Source organism: Rhopalosiphum maidis, chromosome 3 (genome assembly GCF_003676215.2).
Source record: "Rhopalosiphum maidis isolate BTI-1 chromosome 3, ASM367621v3, whole genome shotgun sequence".
NCBI classification, from domain to species: domain Eukaryota; kingdom Metazoa; phylum Arthropoda; class Insecta; order Hemiptera; family Aphididae; genus Rhopalosiphum; species Rhopalosiphum maidis.
Genome location: NC_040879.1, coordinates 40,365,515 through 40,388,011, shown reverse-complemented (window position 1 = coordinate 40,388,011; position 22,497 = coordinate 40,365,515). Strand labels below are relative to the sequence as shown.

Below are 22,497 nucleotides of genomic sequence, written 5' to 3'. Positions count from 1 at the left end.
GTGAATTTCAACTGTATTACAATAATTACAATAATTGTTATAAGCAATCAATAATTATGTAGGTTTTGGGTAAATTGAAATTTGATTTCAATATTATATATCAATGTTCATTTGTATATGAAAAAAAATTATTCATGGTGATATAAATTTGTGTGTAATTATTACGAATTTTACTGAACGCAATGACATTTTTAATTCATTTTAAAATATTTAATATAAATAATCATTTAAATATTAAATATTTATTTTATACTATGAACTTATTTTTACTGTTTTACTGTTATTGTAAGTAGTCATATGTATATATATATATTCAAAATTTGTTCCAAATCAAAATATTGGGAAAATAAAACATTTATCTATGAATAAACCATTAGTTAAATATTTTAGTGTTACATGTATATTAATAGTGGCGTAGCGTGGGTTTCAGCTTAGTGTATGCATAAAATTTAACTTGAAACATACACTGACACAATGTTCTACGTGTTTGTTAATTTATATTACGTAAGTACATAACACAATATTATATTTAATAAACAAACAAGAATAATTCGATGGACGACAACTGGCGATAGCGTATGCAAAATAAGTTATGCATACACAAATGACAAAAACACGACCACGAGCATTCTGTGTTTTGTTATTAATATTATCGATAAGAAATATAAATAGCTGTCGCTGAATGTCTGTACCCGTATGCAATCGCCAACGTGCATAATGAACATGATAGGTACTAACCATTAGATATAGCGGACTATAGCGCGGCGCGGCCGTAGGTTGCGGATTAATCAATCCTAATGAACTTAGAAGAAAATTCACAAAATATTATATTATGAAATAATAAATTAATACAATCAACATTTTTTTTATAAATATATAACATTATTAATACAAAAAAAATTATTTTTTCAATTTGTGAAGTGTATGCTGTGCATACACAGCATACGCACACGCTACGCCACTGTATATTATAGTTGAAATGGAAGGCAACCGATCAAATATCATTAGAAAGTTACAATTTAAGATTTAATTGTCGGTATAGATTTGAAACAGACTTTCTTCAAATAGTTTAATTGTGTATGTGCACCATAAACGTATTAGTCGTACAATTTTCCAAGTATCGTTTATTTTCTACAATAAGGAACGTACAATTTTTGTGTCTTGATTTATCTTCATAAAAAATTATTGATATAATTGTTTTAGAAGACTTGAATGTTCGAAAAATAAAAAATTATATTAGCTTTCTTAAGTTCTAAACACTGCGTGCATGTATCTATGCAGGATTGGACTAGCTCATACAAATGGTTCGGGAAATAATTTTTTAGCCAGCCCCTGCTCTTGTTATTATTATAATTTTACAAAAACAAAGGCCCCTGCAGTGCTTATTACCGGCCCCAAATAGTCTACTGCAGCCCCCATAGGCTAATTTTCATTGTGGCCCACTAGGAAATATCCCTGTGGCCCGATGGCCTAGGGTAATCCTTTATGTATGATGTATTTGTAATGATATTGTTTATATAGAGTAATTGTATTATGTATAGTTTTTAAAGATTAGAATAATTTAGTAAGTAATTTAAGAACTGTTCTTAATTTAGCAGAATTAATTTTTTTTACACATTTACGCTGTTTATATCATATTAATTATCCAATATAACTGACTCACTTTTATCGACAAAGAACCTTTTTCCTTGAAATAGCTTGGATATTATTTTAGTTGAACTCTCACATGCTCTGAGATAAGTTCATCACGTTTCCTTTTTAAAAATTCATCAATTATTGTCGCATAAAAGTACCATAACCACCCCAACGTGATTATAATATGTGTTGAAACTTCTTAACTCACATAAGTAATAAAGTAAATCATTTTTTACTTAGTTTTACGTATGCTTTATAAATTATAGTTAAGTTATTCGAACAAACCTATATTACCTATCAGACATCAGTCTATGTACCTTCATTATTTTTGCGAGGTCCTTTTGGAGGGCCAACTTTTAATTTTCAATAAGCAGCAATTTGTTTTCCTTTTCTTCACTAAACACGAACTTTAATATACAAAATATGCAAAAGAAAGAACAAACAAGACTTAATGAAAATGTTAAGATATTATAGGTATACAAACAATAGTCCTCTGCAGTTCGTGACTGATCAGTGCTCAGTGTTCATGAATGATTGCTCATCGATCTTCAATTTAAATTATTAATATTATCTATTATTTTACGTAAACATAAACAGCAGTATACACATGGTATGTATATATTATATCATGTATAGTATATACATATAAAGTCTATAACTGGATACGTACATCCAGATGGATCGACAGTCGACATTATCTTAGTCGATCGTGGTATCGGCGGCATTCCGAAATTTCTTGAACTGTGTCAATTTTCATAAACATGTTTTATTATCTTGATTTGTATTAGTAGTTGACTAAGTATTCACAAAGTATAATAACAATAAATTCCATCACACGCTATCGGTTCTTCACGAAAAAAATTCAATAGTTGTACTATATTATATTATAAAAAATGTATAATTGCAGAAATCTTATTGGGTTCAATAATGACCGTTTTAAGGAGTTTAATATAGGCAATTTTTCTAAGTTCTTACGAGTGGGTGGTGTAAACGTATGCGTTGTAGTAAGTGATCAAAGTAGTACTAGCTAACGCCGCGTGTACTTTGTTGCCTGTACAAAATGCATTCATGTAATTCATACGTATTTATACATGTTAATAATATCTCGTAAATACACTACAGGAATATTAATTGTACCTAGATACTGTTGCTTTTTATTTTTGTCTAAAAGTATCAATATATTGCCAATTATATTATAACATAATTATCCGATACAATTTCTAAAAATATATTTTATCTTGTCGTGAAGTTTCTGTTGTATTTTTTTTAATTCAATATTAAAATAATAAAATAAATATCAATACAATTTTAAAATTCTGAATAAATAAAAAAAATTCAATATTTATCCAATTACAATGATTATACTGATTAAAGTATTTAGTGAAAGCTGATTATAGTATATCAGTATATGTATAACATGATTATATGAAAAAAATATATAGCAAGTCATTTTCGGATAAATAAAAGATATTGAGTGCCCACGCCATTGTGTAGGTCACTGTTATAAATATATTATAATATTAAAAATATAATATTATTATAATATATAATTTATTAATTTGAACTCAATGATAAACCAGTGCATACGAAATCCATTTTAAGGATATTTTATAATTTATTTATATTACTATAATTACTATTACAATTAATTAATTTATTAGTATATTATACGGTATTTTAAACTAATTTTATTATGTTTTAACTACCTACATTGTTAATTATTTTAATATTATAATTATATGCATATATTAATTATATCAGCTTAAGTCAAAGTTGATACTGCGTAAAAAGTGTTATAGAACAACGGGAATAAGTTAGTGGTATATAAATAACATAAAATTAGTCATAAAATACTTTGAAAATTACATTGTATATTGTGTATAGACTACAGAATATAATACAAAAAAATAAAAAGGTTCGAGATGACGATTAATACTTTTTGTTAAATGGCAACAAAATAACAATCGTTATGTTTTGTTTAAATTTTCATTTTCATCAATATTTTAAATTTAAAGTTTAAATGTCTATCAATTAAAATGTTGCATAAATATTTTGTATTATATTTATTTTTTTAACAAATTTTTAAGCTTTTTTTTATCAACAGTTATAGAAACAAAATTCAGAATTTTAAAACACCTTTAAATAACTTAAAACTACCTAGTCTATTTAATATTTTGGAAATTTGTAATACGTAGAGAATTATAATATTCAACTATTCAAGTAATAGTATTTTTTGAATAAAAATTAAATCATAAAAACAGTTTGAAGATAAATTGTTATTACTTATTTTATTACACATTTAAATATTATCCAACGTCATCAAAATTTGAACTACAAACGTTCATGAATAGGTAATTGATGTGACTTAAAATTATGTTATAGTTCGGAGAATTTCATTAAAATTTAAAGTTTAAATAATTTAAAAAATTCAGAAAGGACTTTCGATTTTTTTTAAATTGTTTTAAATGACAACTATGAGTACCTTTATGCTAAATGTTTAATTTTTTTATTTACAATTAAAAATAGTATCAATTGATCACACATCAATTGAAAATAACTAAAAGAGTAGAATTTGTCAAATTTTTATAAATTGCACTAAAAGAAACTATATATTCACAATATTTTTTAATTATTGTAAGAGCATTTATTATGAAAAATACTATATTACATTTTAATGTACATACTTGTCAGGGCTGTATTTAAAAATTTGGCGCCTCCGGGCATATTATTTATGCCATCCACCCTCCACCTCCCTCCAAAAAAAAATACGGGCTTGGTACTCCTATTCCTGCTCATAAATAAAAATATTAAAAATATATGTTTATATAAATTAAATTTCAAATCTTTATGGTTTTTTTTTTGAATTATTAACAATTCATTCTATTTTTACTAGTATTTTTAAGTTTATATTTTTTTTTTACTAAATGTTGTACCAAGAACCACCTTCAATGTTGAAAATTCAGGAATTTTTCTGTTTTAAAAGGCGATAACCAAAGAATGTATTTATATGCACAAAAAATCCTCAAAATATGCACTTGAAATTTTATCATAAAATAAAATAAAATATTTTATTAAATTAATTTTAAAAAGATATTTCGCAATCGTCATCTTCACTAAGTTTTTTTTTCATCAATAGTATTCTTTATCTTTAATCTATGTATACATTTACAACCGATTGTAATTGTATCGATATTATATGGCTGTGGATGTGAAAATATAAGATGAAACAAGTTTATGTGCTATAGATAAAAATATGCACTATATAACTACTAATACGCATTAAATATTCTAAATATGGCAGACTTTGAAATATGTAAAATACAATTAGTATTATTTTAATAAAAATGATCTAAATCTGAGATAATTCTCATAATACCTTTTGCATATAAATCTGTTCTAAATAAATAAATAAATAAATCTGTATCGTCAAACATTTTTGATTTCCTTTGTAAACTGCATTTAAAAATGAATAAATTCATAACTCCGCTTAGAATCCTAAACATTTGGATATGAGGTTTTAGGTCACGGTAGAACTACTGAACTACTTAGTACCGACCATAAACCAATATTATATCTCTAGAATCAATAAAATGTAAGAGTTATTACTTATTAGTTATTAACCTATAATACCATTATATATTATGATGATGTCTATAACAATTCGCTAATATTGAACTGGATTCGGATTCGTCCTTAAAAATCCCATAAAAAGGTACGAATTGCCTAGATATTACTTTTGTACGATGCGAAATTAATTTTAAATAAGCACTTTTATTTCAAAAGCATTATTTTAATATATTTTTTTTTGTTGTTCTAATTTGTATGCAAAATGCAAAAATAATATATTATAAATTTAAAATAATTTAAATTAAAAGAAAAGAACGTACTGTAATTTAGATAATATAAATTATAACATTATTATAATTTATAGATGTTCAGAGTTTATGACTTGTGACTCATATAAATCATGGTCATTTCTCTAGAAGGTTTTTGACCTCAAAAATAAAAAGGTCAATTATATTTTCCTTTAAATATTAATTGTAATAATAAATATTTAATAGTTGTTTTATCGTTATTATTTATATTTTGGATTTGTTAATGTTTTTATTTATTGATTGATTAAAGGTTCTATATAATTAGTTCATAAATTTGATTAGTTATATAAAGCTAGAAAACATTATTTCTACTCACAAATCACTCAGAATCAATACCTATAAATTGTTATGATTAATTCTTATTTTGATCATTCTAATTTAATTGTAATACAATTTTCGACATAATTTAATGAAATCTCAAATCTGTACTTTTGGTTATTAAATCTTTGTATTATATATTATATATAAAAGAAGAACAGGTGTCCTTTATGTTCCAATTTTGTGACGAAAATATTTAAATTTTTTCCAATTTTTTGACAGAGATGTTTCAAATACTCTTCTGAGTATCAACCACATCGCTGGATTTTTCATTTTTTTTTTTGTCCGAGAGGAGGGATAGGGGTTTTGTATTTAAAGGTTACGGTTTTTTAGAGTGTTATTTAAATAATTTAACGATCTTTTTCACAAGGGTGTACTAAATGAGTCTATGAGTAAATCACTCTTGTTAATTTTATTTGTCATTTCAGTTATAAATATCATGAATTAAGTTAAATTATAAAAAATATTATGTATTACATGACTAGGCTTTAAAAAGTTTAATTATAATAAAAAAACCAATTTATATACGAATCGATTATTTAATACACGAGCGAAGCCGGGTTATTCAGCTAGTATAATATAAAATACAAAATAGTACTTGAAATTATTTTATAAAAACTGAATCTTTTAAACATATATGTAATATAACTTTTATGTTCACTTTTTAATTATGATGTATAATTAAAACATAGTATCAAATATCAATAAACATTATTAGCTTGCTGCTTGCTATTCAAATTATTATTTTACTATTGAATGAAAATATATGACAGTGACAAATAATACAGTTAAGCATTTGGCTAATTATAAATAATTAAAAAAATTATCTAGAAGAATATAACATCTAAATTAATAGAATATTGATAATATATGCAATAAAAATAAATATTAATAAATGAAAAAGCTATTTTGTATACTTCTATCTTATTTATAATCATGATGTTAATGACGTTAACCAAGTCTCAGTTAATGCATATTGAATACTAGCTATTAGTCATGACAACAATATAACTAATAAGCTATAAACTATTTATTGTTATACTTTTACTGAATGTTGTTTGTCTGAGGTAATTTTTACCCAGAGCCCAGAGGTAAACCGAATTCAATAATAAAAAAAAACAATATCATAATTTGTGTTTACTAATTGCTTTTTTTATGCTTATTATTTTAATATTACACATAATAGAAATATATCATTGTTTAATTTTAAATTCTAAATTGTAAACTATTCAATTTATTATTCCAACGTAAATTACCTCTTCGTTTTAATATACTATACATGATAGATATATAATATGGGATATAGATACTTAAAATATTACGTGAATAGCGTATTAGTACCATTATAGAGTTACACTGGTAATCAGGTTGAACTAATAGTACATTATTGGTAGTAGGTATAGGCTATATATACCTTATCTTTTTTTTTTTTTGTAAAGAAATGTATTGCAAAAATAATTTTCAATAATTTTGATAATTCTGTTTGTTTAAAAATTGATATTTCTATAAAATAATCGATATTGGGGAAGTACAGGGATCTGGAATTATACTTAAAGTATCACTTTAAAATACAAGAGTCAGGAAGTTTTCGGGGGGCATCAAATTTTAATGTAAGTACACACTTATACAAAAAAGTAAAAGTGTAATCTAAACAATAAAATAAATATAATTAAAAACCTCATTTAACTTACCAGGAGAAACAAAAATAATTAAAAAAATAAATTTCGTGTTTGCGGATCAGATAAACTTTGTCTCAAGTCCGACATTTGGTAACTCCTGGGTTAGTGTCTATTATCTAGACTCTAAAATAAAACAATTTTGTGACATAATTATTAATAATGTCTTAAAAAATCGTTAGTTAATTGATAATATAATATTATAGTTTTATATTTTTTTAAATGTTGGAAATTATTATTTCGCTAGTTTTATTACCTATTATAAAATGAACAATACCAAATTTGTCGATGTCAAACCACTTTCAGATTTCGAAAGTAAAACCCGTTTACTACTATATGGATGAAGCCTGGTCTTGATTATGAGTGTATGGACCACTGCAGCGGGAGGTCATCGCATGCAATGAAATATTTTGTCCCTCCTGCAGTGGTCAGAACACTTGGAAGGTATATACTATATATACTCCAGGAGAAACGAAACAACAATAAATAAACACATGGCGTAAACGTGTAACTTGTAAAAGGATCCTTTACTTGTTTATAAATATAATTGCTAGTGTTTAGTAAATATATCGTTATTTAAAAACAAATCTCACTCTGTCAGGGTTCTTGTAACGCTGTTGTAATTTTTATTTATACACAATATAATAATAAAATAGTCACATGGTATGCGAGCATATTATATAGGACATAGGTACTTACACGAGTTTAAATAACTCAATTGGTTCCCATATTTGCTGTCGGTTAGTTTCGTGCTAAAAAAAAATTTTAATTATATTACTATAATAACATCATGTTTTCTAATGGTATGTCATATTATCTTAAACGTATCTACATGCTGAATGTATATTATTACACGGGTAATGGAAAATAATTTACTCGAGTTAGTTAAATAAAGTCAACTATAAATCTTAAGAATTTTAATTTATAATAGTTAACAAATAGCATACAATATTGAAGTTTACTTCTTTTAAAGAAACAACTTTAAATTGTTTTTAATAATACATCAACTATTCTGTCTAACGTCCCAGACTTTCAACGTATTATTATTAAAATTAATTAAGTTAGTTAAGTCGAGATTATTAAAAATATAGTTGTAACGAGAGTAGTTCACACTTGTTTTTAACTAGGCTTAGTTTCTTATTACGTATAATATAATATAGTCATAACTCATAACGCATGCTGTTGTATAGGTACCCACGTGCGCTTTGCGCGTATGTTTGTTTCGTCGCTATCGTAAAAAAAAATCGTCGTGGGTAACACAATATCGAAAAATGACTAGACGTAAGAATGCGAAAGTCTTCAAGACGCTTCCGAGAATATGCCTACATTATATTACGAGAGCGTTTATAAATTATACAGACAGAAAGCAGTCATAAAACGCCAGCGGCCATGTGGTCTCAACACCGGGATGTACCTTTAAATAATTATTTAATATTATATGTAAAAAATATACTATATACGATATACTTACCTACCTAATAGAGAAACAAACGAAAATTCAAAACAGACAAGTGAATGAGACACGTACGCTTCATGTGTAAAGTGTACTTGTACAAGTAATATAATACGTTATTTATGTAGTCATGTAGGTATATACCTAATAGATATATCAAGCGCTACCGCCGAAACACGAATTCCACAATGATGACTGTTATCGTGGTATCGTCAAATTTCCAATATACTAATATAACAGTAAAATATATTAAGTAGGTAATACATAACAACACGATATATAGCTATTTAATGCCGAATTATCATGTATGCATGATTTGGTTAATTGAGACTGCAGTTGGGAAACTTATTTTTATTCTATTACAGTGAACGCCGTTTTTAAGACTCACTTTGGGACCGGCACATAATGAGTCTTATAACCGAATAAATCTTATAGGCGAAGTGGGAAAAAAAATGTAATTACATATTTATGAATTTAATTTTAATATACTTTAATACAATATATCGTATATAATAGTATATATTACATATCTATTATTGAATACATTTAAAAATAGGTATTGATAAAAAAATTATTAGATTTTAATAAAAAAATTATAAAAGATGTATGATGTATTTATTATTTATGAAAAAAATTTGTTATTTTGATTTATTTTGAGTATAAATATTCAATAACGATAATTACGAAAAAAGTGGAATGTGATAAAATTTGTTGTATATACAAAACATTAAAAAGCACGAATTAAAACCAGAAATAAATCAAAAAAAATTAAAAATTAAATTTAAATTTAACATGTATAAATTCTCAATCACTAAAAAAATATGCAATTTTTATGATTTAGACAAATTTTGTGAGGTTAAAAAAATTGCGAGTGTATATTTTCAATGTTCTTCGATTATTGCAGTAACAAAATAGAAGGAACGTTGTATTAAATTATAATAATTTTTACTCACGAACAAAAATATTTATGTATGATGAAATGTATCTATAAAAAAAAAAAAATGTAAATTATTCATAAATAGTACAAAAAGTGCTAAAATTATTTGACATTACCTATATCATGTCTAGTAATAATCTAGTTATTGTTATAATACTAAGCTGTAAATCAAAAAATCTTAATTGTAGAAATTTCCAACTTGTCATCATATTATACGTTTACGTACATAATTGTTTTTTTAATAAATTATGGCTAATTTTAAGCTATTTATTTTAGATATACCGTTCGTCAGTATTATTACCTTATAAAGTTTTAAATTATTATTTTATAACTATAATATATGACAGCTTGACAGAATATTATATAATAGTTCATAATATTAATATAATATGCTATATTTTAGGCGAATCGCAGACAAAAAAAGTCCGGATTCAGTTTTTATAGTTGGACAAAAAGTCCGAATACATAATATATTTTATATAATTAATTTTTATTATATAGGTATACCTAGTATATATATACTATTTTTATTAATTTTAATTTTTTATTTTAGTTTAGTTGACGTGTTTATAAATAAAATTAATTGTTTGTTGAAATGTATTTCAAGTATGTATAAAGAATAAATAATAATACTTGATAGTTAAAATTAAATTAATATTATAAATTAAGTTACAAATAAATTTTGATATTGTTGTTCCCAAGATATCGTGTGACTGTATGTTATTTTTAAATAAATATATATCTACGTACCTATTAAAATTAATAATCAATTATATAATTAAAAATAGTAGAGATGGAGAGTACACTCTAATGGATGTGTTAAATTTGAATGAAATGACAGGTATCATACGAAAAACGATTTTGAACGAAGATGATTTGTCAGTCTAAAATATTTAAATTGTCTGCAAATAGCTTAAAAAAATATATTTTGACAATTTAATCGTAAATAGATTACGCGAATATAAACATCTGGTGAAAATTTCAAGTATTTACAATGATTCGTTTTTGAGTTACAGCAAAATAAAAAAAATCAATTTTGTCAAAAACTGATTATGCGTAAAAATTTCTATTTTTTCGTCACTTTTTTTAGGGTTTTTCTTGATGCTTTTGAAAACAACTGAACATTTTTTACTTTTGATCCTTCCAAAGTACTAACTAGATGAATTTTCCTTTTCAAAGAGAGGCTGAAGTCAAAAATCAAAGCATTATTTATACTCCAAATCGTGATGTCAGACAAAAAAAAAACATACATCATTGTAAAATCAATACATACTTCACTTCGTTCAGAATCTAAAATATAATAATATAATATGTGTATAATGTGTATAATATATAATGTCTACAATCATTTTAAAATTTTTAAATTTTTAAAATAAATATTAATTATATAGGTACAAAATATTTTGTACTTTTTGTCCAATTTTTTATAAAACGGACTTTTTGAACGATTACCGTTTTAGGCAAAAATGATTTCAATATACCTACTTCACCTACATGTATTAGAGAAATAAATTTCTGATAGACTAGTAATAATAATATAAAGAATTTATAAATTTTATTATTCTTAGAAATATAGAATGCCATTTATAGTTGCTGGCCTGAAATCATTGAATTAAATTTTAACACATCCATTATCAGTAGTAGAGGTAATTCGAAATATACCATACAGCAAAGCTGCTGAGGCTGAGAGATTTTGGTTTGGGATTGAAATCAAAAATGTAGGTACATTCGTAATGTTATATCTTATCTGTTACGAAATTATTGTTGTTATTTCAAAGTAGAGATGTTTTTTACTCGCCACTTGGGTATTTTAAAATATTACCTAACCCTCCATCAATAATTGTACTAGATTTCCATATCCGCAAATGTATCATGTGCGTAGATTTAATATGTTAGAGAGAGAAAACGAAGTGCGTGTACGGCATCCTATTAATCCGGCTTAAACGGGATGTGGTCAACAATAATGTAACGGCCGATGACTAGACTTGCCATATACGTCATTGTTAAACATTTTGTCTTTTTTATATTTCTAGAGAAAAAACAATATTTTCTTTTAATAAATAATAAAATAATAATATAATAATGATTTTCTAACGAAATTTATTTTAAAATTGTTTTTCCGGCCCGATGACGATAATTTATTATTAATTGACTAATACGTTTATTGTTCCCTTGCAACAAAATTTGATATCATTTAACTCTAATTGATAATTTTGTCAGTTACTCATTTCGAATTAAGAAATATATCCGAGTTAGTGTTTGCTTTACAAACGTATGTCGTAGAATACTGACCAGTGACCATTGTGTATAGTATGGTACCAATTGTATAGTTACGAAAAAACACGTATTGCGTTAAAACTGGTGGTCGACCGTGAAAGAGTGCCAATGATTTATCTAATAAAAATTATACAAAAAACGTTTGAGCAAAATGAAATGTGGCAAACCTATACGGAAATGAGCTTAGCAAGATGTTGTAGGTACTATTAATAATTAAATAATATATACCGGAGACCTACGGGCTACAATGTATTACGGTGAAACTCCGGGAATCACGCACACATCACCACGATAATTATCGTATTATTTATTATTTCTTATAAAACAGCATACGCGTAGGCAGGTAGGTATAACATTGCAATGACGATATTTTCGTATCGTCATCCGTGCCGTGTATTCAGGCCATGCCGGGTTTTGAAAACCATCGAGATGACGTAGCGCCCGCCGCCGTCGAGCACGATAAAACGTGTGTGCTGTGTGGTTCACCATGAATCAGACACGCGATGACTCATGCACATACTATTATTATTATTATTATTATTATTAATAATATTAAGGGGATTGGAAGCGGTGATTTTCCGTCTCTGTCGGTCGCACGCGTGGCGATATTATACGAATACCGTTTAAACGTGGCTCATTTTTTGAGATAATATTCTGATTTCTGAAAACGGATTTGAATACGTACAAATCCTATAGATCTATAGTGTTTGAAAGTCTGTTTCTGATCGACTCGCCTACGTCGTCGATCTCTTTGAACATCGCCGAAGAGAATTGGAAAAATCGGAACGTAACAATATTTGTCATATGCAATTATTTTTGGTAAGCTCGAGGCGATAAAATCGAAAACGTGAGTTAGTCAACCTCATGTGCAGGTAAACTTCACGACAAATCCAAACGTGTTTTCAGAATCATTATCGCCCGATAGATCGTTCGGTCATCGGCGTGTTGGAAATAGAACACGTCCAACCATAATAAATTCGTATTATAATATTATTATACGTCGTATTACGCATCATATGCAACAGACGGAGACGGCATATTATCATCATCTCGGCATACATCGCTTTAGTCGCGACGTTAAAGTGTGCGCATAGTCCACACGGCGGCGGCGACTACTCCTCCGCCCCCCGCCGCACCGCACCGGAATCGTGTCCGCCTCTCCTGGCTGGCAGTACACGCACGCACACACGATCGCATACCACGGACGTCGGACCGCACAGTCGAGCAGTGAGCACTCTGACCGCCGTCGCGCAAAGTACACGTCGTCACTCGTCACCAGCAGCACTGAGGCGCGCCTCATTTCCGCCTTGCCGTCACCAACTGCGATACCTACCATAACAGTAATCGTCTTGGCTGGTTCGACGTGTAGTACCGATAGCGAAAAATCGTTATGCCGTTCGGGCTCTGATCGTGAACCGTCGTCACCGTCGTCACCATCGTCATCGTCGTTATTGCCGAAATCGTCAGTCGTTTTTGACCGCAGTAAATCCGTGTTGGACGTCCTCCACCCGCCCCCGAGTGTACGGTTAGTGCCGAAAAATGTCTAAGGTCTCCAACTACGTCAAGGCGCTCAACGGCGGTGCGAACGTCACCGCCGCCGACGATGAGCTTAAGGAACAATTTTCCAAGGTAACTGGCAAACGACCTATATCTATCTATCTATTATAATACTTGTTTCTCTGCTCGAATCCCATACATTATATTTTATTTAATATCATTATTTATGTTGCGCCCGACGGTGTGGTGCTCAAACTATAATAATTTTATTTGTCACCCGTTGGTGTACCTATTGATATCTTATCCGTGGGGGCTACACATTTATCGACCGTTTATTATGGGCATATTATTTTAGGTGGTATATTGTTATTTGTTACTACTTGCTTTTGGTTTCTGATTATTATAATTGTCAAGTAATTATTGATTATAATTTTGTTTAATATTTCATTTGGCGCTATGTATTCATTGGTGTTTTACTATGAAATACTATCAATAGCAATAAATAATAATACTTTTATGGTTCTATTTGACATTATATGCTAATGGTAGGTACTAGGTTTAAATGCAAATGTTACAACTGAGTGGGCAGTACACTGACCATTAGTCAATAATATGCTGATAAGTATTTTTTGTGTTTCTGATAAAGAATAATTTTCTAAATTGATAGTATTAATTTATATATATATTATTTACCAGTGTTTCTTAACATTTTTACACTAACAATTGCTTAAATAAAAATTTTTAGTGACCCCTAAAATTATATTTTATACACAAGTATAGATTAGGTACCATATAATATTTCATATTATGCTACAATATTGACACTCGAATTTAAAATATTGTAATGGTAGAGTTGACATGAATATTATTATATTGTGAAATGTAATTTGCAATTAATTATGACTGCTTTATAATTACATGTAAATATAAATTAATTTTGTTTAAATTACATTACTCAAGATTAATGGGGTATTCATGTTTAATTATATAAGCTATAAACTGATAAAATAAAATTTAATTAAGTTCTATTAAGAATAATTATTTAATATATAGTATATATGTAAGTGTTCACTGTAAAATTATCATAATAGTATATGTTATCTTTCTTTTGTATGAGTCATTAAAATAAATAATATATCAACATATGAAATAAGTATTAATAATTGATTTATGAGCCAAAGTAAAACATTCTTGTCCCATTATAAAAAATGGCTAATGACTAGGGTTTAATTTCAATGCAAAATGCAGTTTTTATGGGTGCTCTTGCTCTAAGACAATGTATTCTAATAATACAATTTGATTAATATGATATATAAATCATAGCAAAAATCCAAAGAATAAAATACACTTAGGAAAGATTGGTTTTGCTAAACGCGAAACTATTATGTCATGTGTGGATCGTAGAGAAAAAGTAGAGTACTTACAGCCCTCTTCTTATGATAAATTAATTCTACTTTAGAAAAAAAAAATAGTTGACATTGTTGAATCACGTACATAATACATTATAACAAATACACAAATTCGTATAATTCTAGGCTCTATAGTCTATATATTAGTGTACTCCAGCACTTGGTGTTTTATTTGAATTATGAAGTTTTAAAAATTTGTATTTCCATTTTTGTATTTTTTACTTTTTAAATATTTATTTAAGAAGACACTATCCCTGCACATGTGCCTCTATCTTATATACAAACAATATTGACCATTTTCATTCAGCAGAATTCATTTTGTGATGTTAGTTTTAATATTACAGTATATTTACCTAGGTATTATCAAATTTAAAGGTAAAAATATTATCTAGGAAATGTCATATTTTTTTATTAATATTATCATTTTAAAGTTGTAATATTTTACATAGCTATAACTTTAAAATTATAATAGCAATAAAAGCATATGATCATTTATAATATTATTACATTTAAATTTAATGATAGGTAAATTCACTTTAATATTAAAGCTAACATCACAAAATGTGTTCTGCTGAATGCAAATTTGGTATGATATACGTTAGTAAGACAGAACCAACACATGTGGGCATAATGTCCTCTTAATATTAATTAATCATAGTATAAGAGATTTCAACTTTAAATAAACGTGATGATCCATTATGTTATAGTGGTTATTTGTACATATTTACTTAATAAAAACTTTTTAACAATAAATATTAAATGTTTTTGTTTTCCCTCTTTAAAAGCTATGCTTGTATTAAATAGAGAATTTGATTACATTAAATTATGGTAAGAGAGATAATAATAATCAATAGATAATATAGTAATAATAGAGTTCATAAATTAAAACAATTACAAAATTTATAATTTATTTAGCATTATATTATAGACCAGGGGTGGACAACTGGCGGTCTGCAATACATTTTCAAATTACACCATACAATTTCAAAGTCGTCTATATTCTTATGCTACTTTCATGCTAAATTAAAATGTATATTTTGAATGACCTTTTTTTTTGCTCTCTGTACTCTGGCCCACTTAATTTTAATTTTCTAAAAATTGGCCCTTTAATAACTTTCAGTTGCCCATTCCTGTTATAGACTATAGTACAGTATTATATTATTCTACATTTCCTCCATGAGACTTTTTACCAGGGTGTATTTTTATTTGGAATTTTTTTTTCATTTGTAGACTTCACATCTTTTTTTTTATTTATTACCTTAATAGTTACTACAGTAATGAAATTTATATTTTTTGCAAAAAGTTATTTCCAATTTTTTCGTTATTATTTTTTATGTACATTAATTTAGCCAAAACTTTTTTTTGGCTATTTTTAATGTAGTTGTTGGTTGTTTTAAGGAAATTTTAATCTAATTTCTGGCAATTGAATTTTTTAGAGTTTGAAAAAATACATTTTTTATGGTATGTTATATTATACTACTAAACTGGTAGTATTTAACATTAAATTTTCTAAATATTTAAATTTGTGTTTAGTAATTTTGAGCTTTCATCTTAAATAAATTTACTGTGTTATAAAAAATTATATCCTTTAATATCTTAGTAGAAGTGTCAAAATAATTTTAATATTAATTAATATTCAGAATAATAAAATTCTGAATATAGACATTTACCATCCATAACTCAATTACTTATATTCATATAACTTATTATTAATACCTTGTTATGGGTATTATATATTTATATTCTTTAATTATTGAATAATGTTACTCACACGTGTTTATCACCATTTTACTAAAATCTTATGTTTAGAAGAATTTGTTTTATTATATTTTTAATTATTAGAGTTAATTAAACTATATTCAAATTTAAATATAAAAATATTACCCAGGTCCCTATTCAGTATTTTAATTTTAAAGTAAATAATGATTGAACATTTTTGTAAATGTCTAATCTTTAAATTGTATAGTATGTCAATGCCATTCTATTTACCAATGACATGTATGAGAACCTTAGAAGCCTAAGAAAGTAGCTAACTGGTTTGATAGCAGTCATTAATTGTCTAAACAATTGCAATGTTTTATTTTGAAATTTAAAAATCATAAACAAGTATAAAATATTGTTAGCACTTTAGTTAGTGATTCGTACTTGTTTACCCGTAACTGGTGTAACCCATATAATCGGCTAAATTCTGAATTTCTAGCATCTCTTAATTTTTCTTTAAGAATACTCATTTTTAATTTTACAAATTTAAGACTTAATTTACTAAATCATTTATAATATTATCCACAGTTTTAAACATTAAGCTAGCATATTTTTTTTACATGGTTAAAATAATTTAATTGTTAAGTTTAATTAATAATCTAATACATATATTTTATATAACCATTTAAAAAATGATCAAACTAACAATAATATTTATTTTATTGCCATGATCAGATATGTTTTGAAAATTATAAATAAACATTTTTCTTTTATTATATAATTATACTGTAATATTTCAACAAAACATCAAAGAATCTTTTAATAGGACTTTTTTTATATTTGATATTCAAAATTTTAATTTAAAATTATTTATATTGACATAGATAAAAATTTGTTTAAAGTATTAAATAATAAAAAAAATCTATTGAAATTTGAGTTGCTGCTTCGAGTGATGCATTCAATTCCCGAAAACTTCTTAAGATAGACCTAACTTTAGAATAATTGATTTAAAAAAATGGGTTGTATTTTTTTCTCACTTGTTCACACAGTTGCGGCCGGAGATATTATGATGCCCCTTGCAAATTTTTAAAAAGCACCCTTACAAATATAGCTTTTTTAATATTTTTATTGTTTTTTCACAATTTATTATTGTAGATAAATGTATTATTATTACACACTGTTATTATTTAAAAAAAATTTTAATTATATAAAAAGTCATGAGTTTTTACAATTTTTTGAGCACCTTCAAATGTGTTTCAACCGCCTGGTTTGTCCGTGTCTTTTGCACATACATCTTTACATTGCACAATTAAGTGATTTTTAGGATTTTAAATAACTTATTACAAATCTAGAATCTGTTTTGAAATACAATACAAATTTAAACAAAAATATTTTTATTTAAATTCTGGTTTTGTTTAAAAAAAAATATAGGTATTGTTAGAACCAAGTATTACATTTAAGATTACATTTTATATTAATTTTAAATATTAGAACGATTTTACAATCATTCTAAATTTTTGTTATTTATAATTTTGAAAATTCTAGGAAAATCAATAATTAAGTATTATAAAATTCTTAACTTTTTAATTAAAAGAAAAAAATTTATCTTGAATAAATAAAACATTTTTTTTTTTAGATTGATAAAAATGGAGATGGAACAATTGATCTTTCAGAATTACAAGAAGCTTTAGATTTATGTGGTTTTAAGCTACCTGCATGGAAAGTTCGAAAAATGATTGAAGATTATGATGGCAAAAGAACGGAAACAAAAGGAAAACTTGTGTTTTCAGAATTTAAAAAGGTTGAGTATTTTACTTACGAACCTAACTATTAAATAAAAAAATTTATTAGCATTATACATATATATGATTTTTAGTTATGTTCAGACTTAAAAGCAGGAGAAGTTGCTAGCTCATTTAAACAAGTTGTTTCTAAAAAAGAAAACTTAGAAACATTAGGTGGAATGTCTGATGCATCAAGTGAAGGAACAACACATTCTGTACGATTAGAAGAACAGCTTGCATTTTCTGATTGGATCAATAGTAATTTGAGTAATGATCCTGACTTAAAGCATTTGCTTCCGATAGAATGTGAAGGGAAAAATTTGTATGAAAAAGTCATAGATGGAATATTACTCTGGTAAGCATATGTTTATCTTAAACTTAACACTAACAATATTATATCATTTTTAATAATGATTCTATACATATATTACGATAAACATCATAATTATTTAATATTTTGTCTTTTTTTTTAGCAAAGTTATCAATCATTCTTGTCCTGATACAATTGACGAAAGAGCAATTAATAAAGAAACAACCAAAAGCAACCTTACTGTTTACAAAAAATTAGAAAATTTAACATTAGCACTAGTTTCCAGTCAATCTATTGGCTGTAATATTGTCAATATTGATGCTCATGATCTTGCTAAAGGAAAACCACATTTAGTCCTTGGTTTACTTTGGCAAATTATTAGGGTAAATATATTTTTGGCAATATACCAATTTAAAACAATAAATGTAATTTAATAATTCTATTTAAATTATTTAGATAGGATTGTTTAATCAAATTACTCTTGAAAACTGTCCTGGGTTAGCTACATTGTTACAAGATGGAGAAAAAATTGAAGAGCTTATTAAACTATCACCAGAAGCTATACTTCTTCGATGGGTTAATTACCACTTGAATCGTGCTGGAGTTTCAAGGTATAATATAATATTTAGTTTGTGAAGAATAAATTATTTTAAAATGTTCTGTTAATTCTAGACAATGCCATAACTTCCAAAATGATATAACTGATTCAGAAATATACACATACCTTATGAAGCAAATTGCACCACTTGATTCTGATGTTGATATGTCTGCACTTATGGTAATTACCAATAATATAATTATTTCATCTCCTGAGAATTTAGGAATGAATAAAAGTGTTTAAGAAATATGTTTTTTTATTAAACAACATTTAAAATACAAAAATTATAACCATAAGTTTTTAAAATCAAAATTGAGTGCAGTTTTGTTATTATGTTGTAGTTTTGACTAATTAAATATCATTATAGTTAGAATATTTCTTATTAATTTAAGTAATTAACCCTTTGTTCAATAAATATATATTTTGGCTTTATTAATATGTTTTTAACAGTGTTTCATTTTTAATGACTATTTTGATTTGTTGATAAATATAATTTAATTAAATGTATTGTCTGTCTATTAAGGAACCGGATTTGAACAAAAGAGCAGATATAATGTTACAGCAAGCAGCTAAGTTAGGGTGTCGTAGTTTTGTAACACCTGTTGATGTCGTGAATGGTGTATACAAATTAAATCTTGCATTTGTTGCTAATTTGTTTAACAATCATCCAGGATTGGATAAACCTGAAGGAGAAATAGCAGGATTAGAATCGATTGAAGAAACAAGAGAAGAAAAAAGTTAGTTTTTAATTTCTTTATAAGATTTATACTTGAAATTCAGGTTTATTTTCACTATTCATTTTAATATTATGCATTGATTTTTCTAATTTTTATTATAGCTTACAGAAATTGGATGAATTCTATGGGCGTTGCACCTCATGTTAATTGGCTTTATTCAGATTTAGCAGATGGTCTCATCATTTTTCAATTGTATGATATTATTAAACCAGGAATTGTAAATTGGTCTAAAGTACACAGGTAAAAATATAAACTTATCTCTAAATTTTAAAATAAAATTAATGTTATTCATCTATTATTCAACTTTAAGTTTAGAACATTGGTTATTTTATGATATTCTAATTTTGATGCAACTTTGAGTTTATAAAAGATTATAAAAAATGTTCATGTATTGCTGAAAAATTTTAATACAGTTAAAATGAACTCCAGAGGATTGAATTTTTTTCGTTATAACGGAAATTTTGTTGTAACGAAAATTCGAATAAGCTCTTTATAAGCCTGGTTTTCGGCAGGGGACTTTTATGACTTTTGTTATAACGGGATTTTTCGTTGTAATGGGAATTTACTGTATTTTATAAAACCAATGAATAAATCAATGTGTATTAACATTTGATGATAAATCAATTTACTCTAATACTAATGCTAACAATACAAGGTTGATTCTAAAACAAATAATGCACTATAAAATCCTTTTAATTTATTTTTGTATAATTAGAAAATAATATAAAAATAAAAATCTTTTATATTATAGAAAATTTTCTAAGCTACGAAAATTCATGGAAAAGTTGGAAAATTGCAATTATGCTGTTGAGTTGGGTCGTCAGCTAAAGTTTTCATTAGTTGGCATTGCAGGACAAGATTTAAATGATGGAAATGCAACTCTTACATTAGGTTAGTTCAATCAATCAATTAATTTTGGTATAGTAGAAATGAGCCAATGTCATAAATATTATGACTTATTTACTTTAGCCAATATGTCATAATTTAAAATTTTTAGTTCAATAATCATATCTGCTAAGGACAATACAATTAGAAACTACATTTGATTGTTGTCTATTTTTGATTTTTGTTGTATTATAAGTAAAAAATATTAAACTAATAGTTAAGTAAAATGATATGTATACTATTGATTAAAAAATTACATTTGTTTTTTATTATAGCTTTAATTTGGCAACTAATGAGAGCATATACTTTATCTGTCTTAACTCAACTTGCCAAAACTGGAAGTCCCATGATTGAAAAAGAAATTGTTACCTGGGTTAACAATAAGTTACAAAATGCCAATAAATCTTCAACTCTGAAAGGATTTCAAGATCATGCATTATCTGATGGCCGAATTGTTATTGATTTAATTGATGCAATAAAACCAGGCACTATTAATTATGATATAGTTAAAGAAGGTGGCGATGCTGAGGTAATATTTCTAATAAAAATAATTATCAAACAATTGATTCTTGGACATTTCAATACCTGATTACTACTAAATTGAATTATTATTTTAGGATAATTTAGCAAATGCTAAGTATGCAATATCAATGGCAAGAAAGACAGGTGCTAGAGTGTATGCTTTACCAGAAGATATCACGGAAGTAAAACCTAAAATGGTAATGACACTCTTTGCATGTCTTATGGCTATTGATTATGTTCCTTACATGGACGTTACTGGAAAATCAGACTCGTAACCAAATTATGTATTAATATTATTCTTAGAAATTATCAACATTTACAGTTTTATATACCTTATTTATTTATATATAAATATTTGTAAATTATTTTATATTGAACAATATTTTTTTTAATTTTGGAAATTTACAGCATTTAAACATAATATGTTGACTGTCGATAAGTTTGATGTACAATACAATTTTTATAAATTAATTAAAATTTTTGTAATAGGTATTAAGCATGTTTAAATCAACTTTTATTTTCCAAATATTTTGTATATTTGTTAAAAACGAACACTTGGCAACATTTGTTACCAATTTTTTATATTTTGATTACTAATATAACATAAGATAGTAACTTTTAGTCTTCAATCATTCTTATTTCGGCTATTAAATATTAAAACAAGTTTATTAAAGCTGAAATTAGTTGTAGAAGACTGACTTACCAATTAATATTTATGTATTTGCATATAAGTATATTACAATAAAAAATATTTTTAATGGGTGGTTAATAATAATTACTTCAAAATTCAAATATTGTTGTCATAATATGTATTTATATTGTATTACAACTTAAAATTATTATTAATTTATTTTATTTTTATATTTTATAGTTTATTAATTAT

General features: G+C 26.1%; 1 protein-coding gene across 1 annotated transcript; it reads left to right on the top strand.

Annotated features, from left to right (window-relative positions):
- Nucleotides 1–13,710: 13,710 nt before the first annotated feature.
- LOC113555843 (plastin-3) lies at nt 13,711–22,201 on the top strand. The gene is made up of 11 exons (XM_026960406.2): nt 13,711–13,800; nt 18,415–18,579; nt 18,655–18,917; nt 19,036–19,255; nt 19,329–19,483; nt 19,545–19,650; nt 19,994–20,207; nt 20,309–20,447; nt 20,959–21,098; nt 21,368–21,621; nt 21,710–22,201. The coding sequence occupies exons 1-11, from the start codon at nt 13,711–13,713 to the stop codon at nt 21,887–21,889; spliced, it is 1,926 nt and encodes a 641-aa protein (XP_026816207.1). The 3' UTR covers nt 21,890–22,201.
- The last annotated feature ends 296 nt before the right edge of the window (nt 22,202–22,497 follow it).